Raw genomic sequence first — 13,620 nt, forward strand, 5'->3', positions numbered from 1 at the left:
AATCTTGCAAACCAAATCCAAAAACGAGATTTAACATATCACTTAATTAACATCATCATCATCATCATTTAGCGTCCGTTCTCCATGCTAGCATGGGTTGGACGGTTCAACTGGGGTCTGTGAAGCCGGAAGGCTTCATCAGGCCCAGTCAGATCTGGCAGTGTTTCTACGGCTGGATGCCCTTCCTAACGCCAACCACTCCGTGAGTGTAGTGGGTGCTTTTTACGTGCCACCCGCACAGGTGCCAGACAGAGCTGGCAAACGGCCACAAACGGATGGTGCTTTTACGTGTCACCGGCACGGGGGCCAGGAGAGGCTGGCAACGGACACGAACGGATGGTGCTTTTACGTGCCACCGGCACGGGGGCCAGGCGAGGCTGGCAACGGACACGAACGGATGGTGCTTTTACGTGTCACCGGCACGGGGGCCAGGCGAGGCTGGCAACGGACACGAACGGATGGTGCTTTTACGTGCCACCGGCACGGGGGCCAGGCGAGGCTGGCAACGGACACGAACGGATGGTGCTTTTACGTGTCACCGGCACGGGGGCCAGGCGAGGCTGGCAACGGACACGAACGGATGGTGCTTTTACGTGCCACCGGCACGGGGGCCAGGCGAGGCTGGCAACGGACACGAACGGATGGTGCTTTTACGTGTCACCGGCACGGGGGCCAGGCGAGGCTGGCAACGGACACGAACGGATGGTGCTTTTACGTGCCACCGGCACGGGGGCCAGGCGAGGCTGGCAACGGACACGAACGGATGGTGCTTTTACGTGTCACCGGCACGGGGGCCAGGCGAGGCTGGCAACGGACACGAACGGATGGTGCTTTTACGTGCCACCGGCACGGGGGCCAGGCGAGGCTGGCAACGGACACGAACGGATGGTGCTTTTACGTGCCACCAACACGGGGGCCAGACAGAGCTGGCAAACGGCCACAAACGGATGGTGCTTTTACGTGTCACCGGCACGGGGGCCAGGCGAGGCTGGCAACGGACACGAACGGATGGTGCTTTTACGTGCCACCAACACGGGGGCCAGACAGAGCTGGCAAACGGCCACGGCCACAATTAAAAGAAACAATAAAGAACAATCAATCCAAAAGGTAATCACCTTCGTTATCGGATCACCTTTTGCCATCTTTCAGGTAAAGTTTTGAATCCTTTCATCCAGAAATCACGTGGCTTTGAACCAATAAAGTTGCACAGGAATGATTTCACATCTTCGTTTTCAAACTCTGTATTGCAAATCGCATGTTGCAAGGCAGAGAATAAGTGGTAGTCAGAAGGGGCAAGGTCAGGAGAAAGCGGTGGGTGCACCATAGTCTCCCAGCCCGCCTCCTTCAGCTACTCTGACGTCTTCTTTGCACGATGTGTTGGCATGTTGTCTTGGTGGTAAATTATCTTCTTCAAATTTGAGCATTTTGCAGCCAGCGCGATCTTTAGACGGTCGATTTGTTCCCAGTAGACATCCTTGTCAACGGTGATATTGCATGGGAGAAGATCCAACATGATCACACCACGGCAATCCCACCAAACTGAGATCATAACCTTCTTTTGCACAAGCGGTCCTTTTGGTGAAGGTCTTGGCTGTTGACCTTTGCTACACCAGGATCATCTGCACCTCGCGTTGGAGTACAGTACCCAAGCTGAAAAAGAAGTAATTTCTACTCTTCTCCTCTGGAAGCCATCTACTCGCAATACCAGAGGGCGCACACTCTCCTACCCTGATGTAATCTCCAGGGATACAGGCATCCAGCAACAGGACCTCCGTAATGCTATGATGGACCGTGAAGTCTGGCGTAACATAATAAATTCCATTGTCTCGACCACGGTCGAACAATGATGATGACAGTACCCACTTTTCGTCCATAGTGATTACTGACTGCGACCAATCGAATCTTCAGCTTCTCCAGAGCAGACTTTGACATGCAGGGACATGCTTTTTTGTTCGCTTCAGTCAATTCATGTGGCACCTATTTTCCAAGCTTGCTGACCTTGCCGAGTCTTTATATATATTTCTTTACTACCCACAAGGGGCTAAACATAGAGGGGACAAACAAGGACAGACAAAGGGATTAAATCGATTACATCGACCCCAGTGCGAAACTGGTACTTTATATATCGACCCCGAAAGGATGAAAGGCAAAGTCGACCTAGGTGGAATTTGAACTCAGAATGCAATGCCAGACGAAATACCTATTTCTTTACTACCCACAAGGGGCTAAACATAGAGGGGACAAACAAGGACAGACATAGGTATTAAGTCGATTACATCGACTCCAGTGTGTAACTGGTACTTTATATATATCGACCCCGAAAGGATGAAAGGCAAAGTCGACCTAGGTGGAATTTGAACTCAGAACGCAATGCCAGACGAAATACCTATTTCTTTACTACCCACAAGGGGCTAAACATAGAGGGGACAAACAAGGACAGACAAAGGGATTAAATCGATTACATCGACCCCAGTGCGAAACTGGTACTTTATATATCGACCCCGAAAGGATGAAAGGCAAAGTCGACCTAGGTGGAATTTGAACTCAGAACGCAATGCCAGACGAAATACCTATTTCTTTACTACCCACAAGGGGCTAAACATAGAGGGGACAAACAAAGGGATTAAATCGATTACATCGACCCCAGTGCGAAACTGGTACTTTATTTATCGACCCCGAAAGGATGAAAGGCAAAGTCATCCACGGCAGAATTTGAACTCAGAACGTAGTGACAGACGAAATTCCGCTAAGCATTTCGCCCACTGCGCTAACGTGTCTGCCAGCTTGCCGCTGAGTCTTTATATAGTCACAATAGACAGGCTGGCTGCTCCTGATTGGTTGCAGGATTGAAAGCTGCTTGGTTGTCCAAGAACTTCCTTACCAATGTAATACAAGACAAGGCATAAATAATGATCAGATTGTATTCTTCTTTAATCAGAAATGACTGATGAAAGTAGCATTGAATTTTTTTAGATCGTTCAATTTTTCCCAACCAGGCGCAGGAGTGGCTGCGTGGTAAGTAGCTTGTTTACCAACCACATGGTTCCGGGTTCACTCCCACTGCGTGGCACCTTGGGTAAATGTCTTCTACTATAGCCCCGGGCCGACCAAAGCCTTGTGAGTGGATTTGGTAGATGGAAACTGAAAGAAGCCTGTCGTATATATGTATATATATATGTATGTGTGTTTGTGTGTCTGTGTTTGTCACCCTAGCATTGCTTGACAAGCGATGCTGGTGTGTTTACGTCCCCGTCACCTAGCGGTTCGGCAAAAAGAGACCGATAGAATAAGTACTGGGCTTACAAAGAATAAGTCCCGGGGTCAAGTTGCTCGATTAAAGGTGGTGCTCCAGCATGGCCGCAGTCAAATGACTGAAACAAGTAAAAGAGTAAAGAGAGAGAGTCAAGAGACTGAATGAGTACACCTATCAATAACGAACCAATATTGACCACTGGAAACAGCTGTAAGTCAAATTTACTGCAATAAAGAAAAATATACAATGTGCAGGTGGCACATAAAAAGCACCCACTATACTCTCGGAGTGGTTGGCGTTAGGAAGGGCATCCAGCTATAGAAACTCTGCCAGATCAAGACTGGAGCCTGGTGCAGCCATCTGGTTGCCAGCCCTCAGTTAAATCGTCTGACCCATGCTAGCATGGAAAACGGACGTTAAAAGATGATAATGATCATCATCATCCTTATTTAAAGGCGGTGCTCCAGCATGGCCGCAGTCAAATGACTGAAACAAGTAAAAAAAAAAGAGTATACCTCATCTTGAGTGTGTGTCTATACATACATGTATATATATATCACCGAGTGTGTATGCGTCTATATATACATGTATATATATCACTGGTCTTCGATGCGAAGACCAGTGATTGTCATGCGCTGATGACGGGTAAATACCCAGAAACCCGAGTCTGTGCGTATCACGTCAAGTCGACAATGGGAAGGATGGCTTCCCTTTGCAAATACTGATAGGGCACAGAAAGTGTGTCAGTAGCCAGCTGGAGATGTTCTCCTGGGGCTACAAGTTACAGTAGTATCCACTCTTAGTGGTTAGCCACATTTAAGTGGCAAATATACTTCACATTGTTGTGCAGCTACTGTTTATACCTAGGTGGCGCTAAATTTCGAAACCGGTACCGAGTTGACCAGCATTTACTTGTTCTGACTCATTTGAGGTAAGACATTATTGTTCACTGATATTTTTTCCTATCTTGTCTGTAATAGATTTGTGACTTTTCAGTGGTGCAGAAGTATTTTTTGACTTCTATCATTAGCGATATAGGTACTCATGTAGTACCCTTGTGTATATATGTACATATCTAATATTGTATGTATATATTTTATTAATTTGCCTGTACGGCTAATAATTTCGCTTACCATTTGTGATGGTATTTTAATAATACCATCCCTACTGTAGCTGTGATACCAGTGCCGGGGGCACATAAGAGAACCATCCGAATGTGGCCATTGCCAGCGCCGCCCTGACTGCCTCCGTGCCAGTGGCACGTAAAATGCACCCACTACACTCACGGAGTGGTTGGCGTTAGGAAGGGCATCCAGCCGTAGAAACATTGCCAGATCAGACTGGGCCTGGTGCAGCCTTCTGGCTTCCCAGACCCCAGTTGAACCGTCCAACCCATGCCAGAATGGAAAGCGGACGCTAAACGATGATGATGATATACACAATTCAGTTAGAGGTTAAAACAGCCTCATTAAGGGATAGTAACACCTAATAACCTAACTATATATCCTGTCTACCCTCCTGATGAGATTTTGCCTCGTACAATAATTTAATTATTGTAATTTAATCTAATTGTTGTATTCTTGAGTGAACCAACTCTACAAACCTGGCACTTTTTTCAAAGAATTCTCCATCCTGTTTTATGCATGACACGTCTCACAATCCCAGATTGCTTTATCTTCTATCTTTTGTTTCAGTCAAAGGACTGTGGCCATGCTGGGGCATTGCATTGAAGGGTTTAATCAAACAAATCAACCACAGTTCTTACTAAGTCTGGTACTTACCCTATTGGTCTCTTTTGCCGAATCCCTAAGTTATGGGGACGTAAACAAACCAACACCATTTTAAAGTGATGGTAGGGGAATGAAGACACGCATATATATGATGGGCTTCCATACAGTTTCTGTGTACCAAATTCTCTCACAATGCATTGGTCAGCCCTGGGGTTATAGTAGAAGGCGTTGAACAGTGGGATTGAACCTGAAACCTTACAGTTACAAAGTGAGCTTCTTAACCACCACAAGGCCATCCTTGCTTCAGTTTGATTCCAGTGACACTGATTTTCTGAGTAAAATTAACAGTAGTAGAATGTCCTTTGCTTTATCAACAAACACAGAATCGGCCCATTCTTTTAGTAGCTTTCCATGACTGCCCTGATCAAGGATGGTCAGAACAGCCATCAGCTTTAATGAAGACACCCATGGTGCACTCAACGACTACAAAAAAATCTTAACTCTATGCCTGACCTGTGAATCATGTGATACACAGGACATTTCTCAGATATCCATGTATCATATATATATACACACACTCACCACAGGCTTCTTTCAGTTTCCATCTACCGAATCGACTCATAAAGCTTTGGTTGGCCTGGTGCTGTAGCAGAAGGCGGCGAGCTGGCAGAAACGTTAGCACACCGGGTGAAATGCTTAGCAGTATTTCGTCTGTCTTTACGTTCTGAGTTCAAATTCCGCCGAGGTTGACTCTGCCTTTCATCCTTTCGGGGTCGATAAATTAAGTACCAGTTACGCACTGGGGTCAATGTAATCGACTTGATCCCTTTGTCTGTCCTTGCTTGTCCCCCCTGTGTGTAGCCCCTTGTGGGCAGTAAAGAAATAAGCAGAAGGCACTTGTCCAAGGAACCATGCAGTGGGACTGAACTCAAATCAGGTGGTTGGGAAGTGTACTTTTTAAACCCCACACAACCCTGCCTTTCTCCCTTAATGTTAAGACTAATGTAGTCAAGAAATTCCTGTCTCTTTTAGATAAACATTTTCCCATAAATCATAAATACAGGAAAATTTTGAACAGATTTGAACAAACTTTTTTTCTTTCTTTTTTAGTTTCACTTCAGAGCTGCGGCCATGCTGATGCACTGCCGTTTTGATATGAATTACTCATGGCAAAGATGGAGCAAGCCCCTAACACTTCACCTAGATCTAAAAATCAGTTTAATATCGATGGCCCCAAATAGGAGCCGTATCAGATATTAAGCTGATAAGAACAGATACTACACTTTGATCTTAGCCAAAAGACCGAGAAGTGATTTAACAAATTTCAACAGATTTTTTAAAGGGGAAAATTTTTAACACTAAAAATATCATACAGCTGTTACCTCAATATGAAGAACATTATAACTTGCAAATATCACGAAGGTCCCATTCCCAATTGTGAGTATTGAGACCCTGAAGCTAACCCACTTAACCAGGTGTGTATGATGATCTCCATTATATATGAAACTGCAGTTAGAGCTATTCTCCAAGACAAATCAATTGAAAAGAAGAATAACATTGGATCATCATCATCATCATCGTTTAACGTCCGCTTTCCATGCTAGCATGGGTTGGACGATTTGACTGAGGGCTAGCGAACCAGATGGCTGCACCAGGCTTCAATCTTGATCTGGCAGAGTTTCTACAGATGGACGCCCTTCCCAACGCCAACCACTCCGAGAGTGTAGTGGGTGATTTTACATGCTACCAGCATGGGGCCAATCAGGCGGTACTGGCAACAACTTCGCTCGAATGCTTTATACATGCCACCGGCACAGGTGCCAGTAAGGCGATGCTAGCAACGATCACACTTGAATGGTGTCTTCTACGTACCACCGGCAAGGAGGCCACATAGCCGCTCTGGCAACGATCATGCTCGGATGGTGCTCTTTGCACCCCGTTAGCATGGACGCCAGTCATCGAATTCGATTTTGATTTCACCTGTCTCAACAGGCCCTCGCAAGAAGAGCCTTAGTGTCCAAAGAAGGAAAAGGTACGCATAAGCGGGCTGGTTACGGCCCTGGCATAGGCCACGAGAGGGCAAATTCAAGAGATGTTATACAAACCATCTATCTTCTTTCTGGCACACACATATATATATATATATATATACACACACACATATATACACACATACATATATACCCACATACATATACACAGGATGAAAGGCAAAGTCGAACTCAGCGGAATTTATAACCACCACATAATACCCAGATGAGGAGATATACGCGCACATTTATATACATCTACACGTGTCTGTGTAGTTAAAGCCAGTACTGCTGTATTGATTGACCAAGGGAGCAGGGAAGCTGTTGTCATCAATGATGACATCCCCAGTACTTGAGTCCACCACCCTAGTTAAAGGGAGTGATGCCACCAGCTAGCTTCCTCTCAGTGCCTAGTTGCAGTTCTTGCATCTCCTGTCTTGAGATGATGATCTTCATACACATATGCATACACACATATATACACATGTGTGTATATATACACAAAGGGCGGCGAGCTGGCAGAGACGTTAGGCGAAATGCGTAGCCGTATTTCGTCTGCCATTACATTCTGAGTTCAAATTCCGCCGGGGTCGACTTTGCCTTTCATCCTTTCGGGGGGTCGATAAATTAAGTACCAGTTTCGCACTGGGGTCGATGTAATCGACTTAATCCCTTTGTCTGTCTTTGTTTGTCCCCCTCTATGTTTAGCCCCTTGTGGGTAGTAAAGAAATATATATACACATGTATATACATACATGCATGCATAGATACACACACACACACACGTATACACATACATATATGTGTGTGTGTGAGAGTATGAAGCATTTTGGAAAAAAAATATTGGATGGATAAAGTAATATATACAAATATATACATATATACAAAATGTCTCAGAAAAATGGTGGGATGACCATGGTTGGTAATTTTCTTGATCATTGTTGTGTTGTGACCCCCATCAGTCATGAATGAGCATGGGATTGCACCTAGAAAGTTACCCTCCGAGGCACAAGTCTGGGCAAGGTTGTTTATGGAAGACCAGCAGTCTCCCATGCATACCAGCATCCCCTTCTCCATGTCACTGATGTTATCCAAGGGAATGGCAAAGGGGCCGATACAGCTTGGCACCAGTGATGTCGCAGCTCATTTATTAACGTGCAAGTGGCTGAGTATTCTACAGACACGTGTACCCTTAACGTAGTTCTCGGGGAGATTCAGCGTGACAAGGCTGGCCCTTTGAAATGCAAGTACAACAGAAACAGGAAGAAAGAGTGAGAGAAAGTTTACCACCACACTCTGCCGGAGCCTTGTGGAGCTTTAGGTGTTTTCGCTAAATAAACAATGCCCGGTCTGGGAATCGAAACCGTGATCCTCTGACCGCGAGTCCGCTGCCCTAACCACTGGGCCATTGCGCCTCCACATTTCTTGATCATAAGCCTACAGTATTACTTACTGATGAAATTGGGCTAAGCATCAACATAACAACATTATCATAAAAATTATTATAATTTTGTATACTAAGCAAAAATTCCTGTTGTTCTCTGCTACAAAGGTTACAAAGGTTTTGGTGTGCCCCAGTCAGTTGGTGATCCTTTGATCCTGTCAATTGGTGTATAAATTTCTATTGCATAACAGAAATTGTACCTACACACACAAATGATGTGTTGGAGCAGTTGTAGTGTCTATGGAACTGAATACAGTAAATATTTCCTGCAGACCAACAGAGGGATAAAATACAGCTTTAAAGCAGACAGGCAGGATTTGAACTTGGTCATTAACCAACAAAAACAATTATTGCTCAGTATGTTACCACCTGCTCCAACCTCACAGACCAGACAATACAGTTTCTCATAATAAACTGTATTAACCCATTAGCGCTTATGGTTCTCTTTTTGAGGACCAGAAAGATAACCTATCATATTTCTGCAACACCTGTATTTTTCTGAGGTATCTTTAAAAAGTTAGTCATCAAGACTGGATTGTCTTTCAAATATTGTAATAAATTTACTTTATATGAAGACCCGACAAATGAAGTGAGTTCATGGCTTGCAGGACGGCCTGCTGTGCTAACCTTGGATCATAGAGTGACCCGCTGTTCTTGAAGAGACCTATTGTGTCAAGTACATCAACACCAACATCAAAATAAAAATCAAATGGAAATTTTAGTTAAGACACCTGTGCCGGCGACAGGTAAAATGCACTGCCCGAATGTGGCAGATGCCAGCATCGCCTGACTGGCGTCCGTATTGGTGACACGTAAAAAGCACCAACTGATCGTGGCCGTTGCCAGCCTCCTGGTCCCTTGCTCAAGAACACAACACGCAGCCTGGTCCAGGATTCGAGCTCACAACCTCACAATCGTAAGCTCGACGCTCTAACCACTGAGCTATGAGAGGATTAATAAAGTTTGTAGATTAGTTATCTTTAACCCTTTAGTATTTAAACCGGCCATATCCGGCCAAAATATTTAATCTGTTTTATGTTCAAACTGAGCAGATCCAGGCTCTCACACCTACCCTACAATGTTATTCTACATTAACCCCTTACCCGGCAGAAACGAATATATACGTTTTGACCGAAATCGTTTTTTTCTATCTCTGGCGAGTTAACTCGTCAAAAGATAGACTCGCCAAAATCGACAGCAAACGAGTTCCTTTGTCTAAAAACGGGTTAACTCGTTTCTGCCCAAAGCAGTAATTTAAAATCAATATTATTGAATTAAAATTCATAATAAATAAGGTTTGAAATATACCTCGAAATCACCATTCAAAACATAGTAAAATAAAACAATTAAAAAATATGTCTGAAAAAATACATTTATTTTCAAAATAATTGTTGGGTAAGGGGTTAAGTAATTACACCATCAAGATCTTGAAGATATGAGATAATGCATGATTAATTCAAATCAATGGGAATCAATAAGCATTATGTTTGAAAGAATAATCTGAACACTAAAGGGTTAGTCATATTTATGTAATCTCAAGCAAATGAATTCTATAAATTAGAAGTCCTTAGTACAACAAATGAACTTATTAATATGGAATTATAAGATAAGAATATAATAAAAACATTTTACTCACCCAGAAGTGTAGAAAGTATAAACACAAAATTCATAGTGGAACCGAAATCTTGTTTTGAAAGCAGTTCTGTTCCTGGACACTTGACGCTTTTGAAATGTGACAGTGTCACTATCGGTAATCAGCTTTAAATAACCGTCCACTAACCGACGTACCGATGCATAGCAATCTACCGGCTAATGCCTTCTTTACTCGATGCCATTTTCTGAGCTCTCCGAAGACAAGCATCTGTCAAATAAAAGTCACGAATTTAAAAATAACAGAACCTTACGAAATCGTATGATTTCTAAGGACTCCTTAACAGCCAAATTCAACAAAATTTTGTTTTGATGTGGGTTTGACAAGGCTACTTGAAAATACTTCCAGATCGGCAGCAAGAGGCTTTGCTTGCTTTTTCTTTGATATTTTTCTTGGTTTTTTTGTTATTTTACACAGGGGGTTATTATTTGTTCATTTTGTTTTTCTTTTTTGGCTGGTTTTGTTGTTGGGTTTTTGTAAAAAGCTAAAATGCCTTTTTTTTAAAAGTTTAAGCGTTGTTTTGACTTAGTGTCGAGTGCAGGTTGTAAAATTAATATTATATTGAAGAAATATTTGATGGTCCATTTTCGGAGCAGAAAAGTTAGAGGTATGGGGAGGGAGGGAGAGAGAGAGAAAGGTAGAGAGAGAGAGAGAGAGGGGGGGAGAGAGAGAGAAAGAGAGAAAAAGAGAGAGAGAGAAGAAGAGAGAGGGAGAAGAGAGAGGGAGAGAGAGAGAAAAAGAGAGGGAGAGAGAGAGAAAAAGAGAGGGAGAGAGAGAAAATGTATAAAGTGATAGAAGGGGGAGAAAGAAATAGAGATAGTGTGAAAAAGAAAAAGAGAGAGAAAAAGAGAGAGAAAATGGATAAAGTGATAGAAATGGGGAGAGAGAAATAGAGATAGTGTGAAAAAGAAAAAGAGAGAGATAGAGAGGAGGATATACAGAGAGAGAGAGAGAGAGAGAAGAGAGAAAAAGTGAGAGATAAAAAGAGAAAGTGGAGGGGATAGATAGTTAGGTGAAGGCAGTGCTCCAGTATGGCTAAAAATGAAGACTAACTAGACAGAAAGAAAAAGAGAGAAGACACAAGAGACAGAGAGATACTCTTTATATATAAAAGAGAGGTTGTGTGCTGTCTGTCTCCTACGATTTAGATTCCTAACTACTCCCACATTTTGCGGTGCAGTTTAACCAAAACCGGGTATCTTATAGTCGTGATTCATACCGAGCCCTTCTGGGTATTAGCGCGCGTCTACGATGAGTGTACGATTTTAAAAAAAATTTACCATCAATTTTTCCCATTTTTAATCCATTTTTGACATATATAAGGGAAGTAACTCTCTAAAAATTTATTATTAAATCTCAGAACGTAAAAGCTACAGTAACACCCCCCCTTTGTGATTAGCCATATTGAGATGGCTATTATACTTTACATCTCTAAAAATGCTTATATAGTTATTTCCCTTACAAACCCGAGCAACGCCGGGCGATACTGCTAGTCTATTATACAAGAAGAAAGAGAAGTGAAAATGGTGCAGACAGGTAACAAAGACAGGTAATGAGATAGAGAGAGAGAGAGAGAGAGAGAGAGAGAGAGAGGTAAGTAGGTAGACAGACAGTGAGGAGAGGGAAAATAAAGATAAATAGGTAAGGAGACCGAGGATGGGAGGAGAGAGATGAGGAGGAGGGAGATGCAATAGGGGAGAGATCAATACAGACAGGTAACTAATTAAAAGAAAGAAAAGGGTGGAATGACAGAAAGAAAGAAAGAGAGAGAGAGAGAGAGCAATAGGTAACTACATTGTTGAATGCCCACCCCACCGTTTCAAGATTCTCTTCTCTAGATGGAAGCCTCAAATAGTTAAGCTACTGCGGCCCTCCACCCGTGTCGGCCCTTTGCTAGTCTGTACACTTCTGCAAAACTTCCACCACTAGATTCTTCGATGTTAGGGCAAATCTGGTTTTAAGTCTTCCCCTTGCTCTTTTGCCATACTCTTTTACTTGTTTCAGTCATTTAACTGCGGCCATGCTGGAGCACTGCCTTTTTTAGTCGAGCAAATCGACCCCAGGACTTATTCTGTTGTAAGCTCAGTACTTATTCTATTGGTCTCTTTTGCCAAACCGCTAAGTAACGGGGACGTAAACACACCAGCATCGGTTGTCAAGTAATGCTAGGGGGACAAACACAGACACACAAACACACATATATATACGACAAGCTTCTTTCAGTTTCCATCTACCAAATCCACTCACAAGGCTTTGGTCGGCCTGGGGCTATAGTAGAAGACACTTGCCCAAGGTGCTATACAGTGGGACTGAACCCGGAACCATGTAGTTGGTAAACAAGCTACTTACCACACAGCCACTCATGCGCCTGTAGCATTTGTTAACAAGGCCTTGTCTTCTGAGTATATGGCCAGTGAAGGCCCATTCTCTTTCCATGATGGTACTAAACAGACTTTCCTGACTCTGCGGGGTCACTCCAAAAAGCTCTATCTGCGACGATTTCATCTCAATCGAAGGAGAGAGGCTTTCTCTGTCCTGGTTGCGGATCCACGGAATAAGCTGCCGGACGAGATAGTGAAGATGCCGATGACCGCTCGGTTCAAAGTCTCTCTTGACCAGAAATGGCCTGAACTCTTTGCATGAACACCACCCTGTACATAACTCCATGTCCTCCTACATGGCCTTGCTTTTGCTTTTTGAACCAAAATAATTAACTTTGTCTTTTGTAGGACCCACTCATTAGTTCTCTTATCCATCTAGCTTATTCCGGGAGTGCATCTGAAACACCTTTGTTCAAATGCTTCAATTTTCTTTATAATCCAGCATTCAGCTCCAAGGATGGCCATACTAAATAACAATGAATTGAGGAGTCAGTTTTTGTTTGCAAAGGCTGTAAAGTGTAATACACACGCACACATGGGCATACATTTTTATTATCTGCTTTTCCATGCTAGCATGTGTCAAATGGAGTTCATTGATGCATATTTTCTATGGCCAGGGAAGAAAGAAGTACTTAGATTACTAGTTAAATATGAGGAAAAGGGAGAGAATGGGAAGAAAGAGTACATTTATAGTGAGTGCTTGCTTCTCTGGTCATCAATATACTAAAGTATTGATGTCCTGCTGCTGACTTGGTAGAAGGTCACAAGATCATCCATCGTCTTTCCTGCTACAACTTCCTCCATCCCTTTTTGTTAACTCTATCCTGACTAGGAACAAAATTAGCCTGAATGTGATGCGGTTTGGGACTGGGGGCAGAAATGCACCAATATTATTTGTTTATAGCCCACAAGGTGCTAAACAGAGGGGACAAACAAGGACAGACAAAGGTATTAAGTCAATTACACCGACCCCAGCGCGTAACTGGTACTAAATTTATCAACCCCGAAAGGATGAAAGGCAAAGTTGACCTCAGCAGAATTTGAACTCAGAATGTAACAGCAGACAAAATACCTATTTCTTTACTACCCACAAGGGGCTAAACACAGAGGGGCCAAACTGATTAAGTTGAT

General features: G+C 43.3%; 1 protein-coding gene and 1 pseudogene across 6 annotated transcripts in view; both read right to left on the bottom strand.

Moving 5' to 3' along the window:
• The window catches only part of LOC115225789, a 103,421-nt gene extending 93,169 nt beyond the window's left edge, over positions 1–10,252 (bottom strand). Inside the window, exon 1 of one of the 6 annotated variants that reach the window (XM_036514579.1) lies at positions 10,094–10,252. In XM_036514579.1, coding sequence (XP_036370472.1) covers positions 10,094–10,127 — 34 coding nt within the window. In that variant the 5' untranslated portion in view covers positions 10,128–10,252. The remainder of the gene's footprint in view (positions 1–10,093) is intronic. The other 5 variants (XM_036514580.1, XM_036514581.1, XM_036514578.1 and 2 more) reach the window with 5 other exon arrangements.
• Positions 6,134–6,297, bottom strand: LOC115225921 (annotated as a pseudogene).
• Positions 10,253–13,620: the final 3,368 nt, after the last annotated feature.

This window comes from Octopus sinensis, linkage group LG28 (genome assembly GCF_006345805.1).
Source record: "Octopus sinensis linkage group LG28, ASM634580v1, whole genome shotgun sequence".
Lineage (NCBI taxonomy): Eukaryota > Metazoa > Mollusca > Cephalopoda > Octopoda > Octopodidae > Octopus > Octopus sinensis.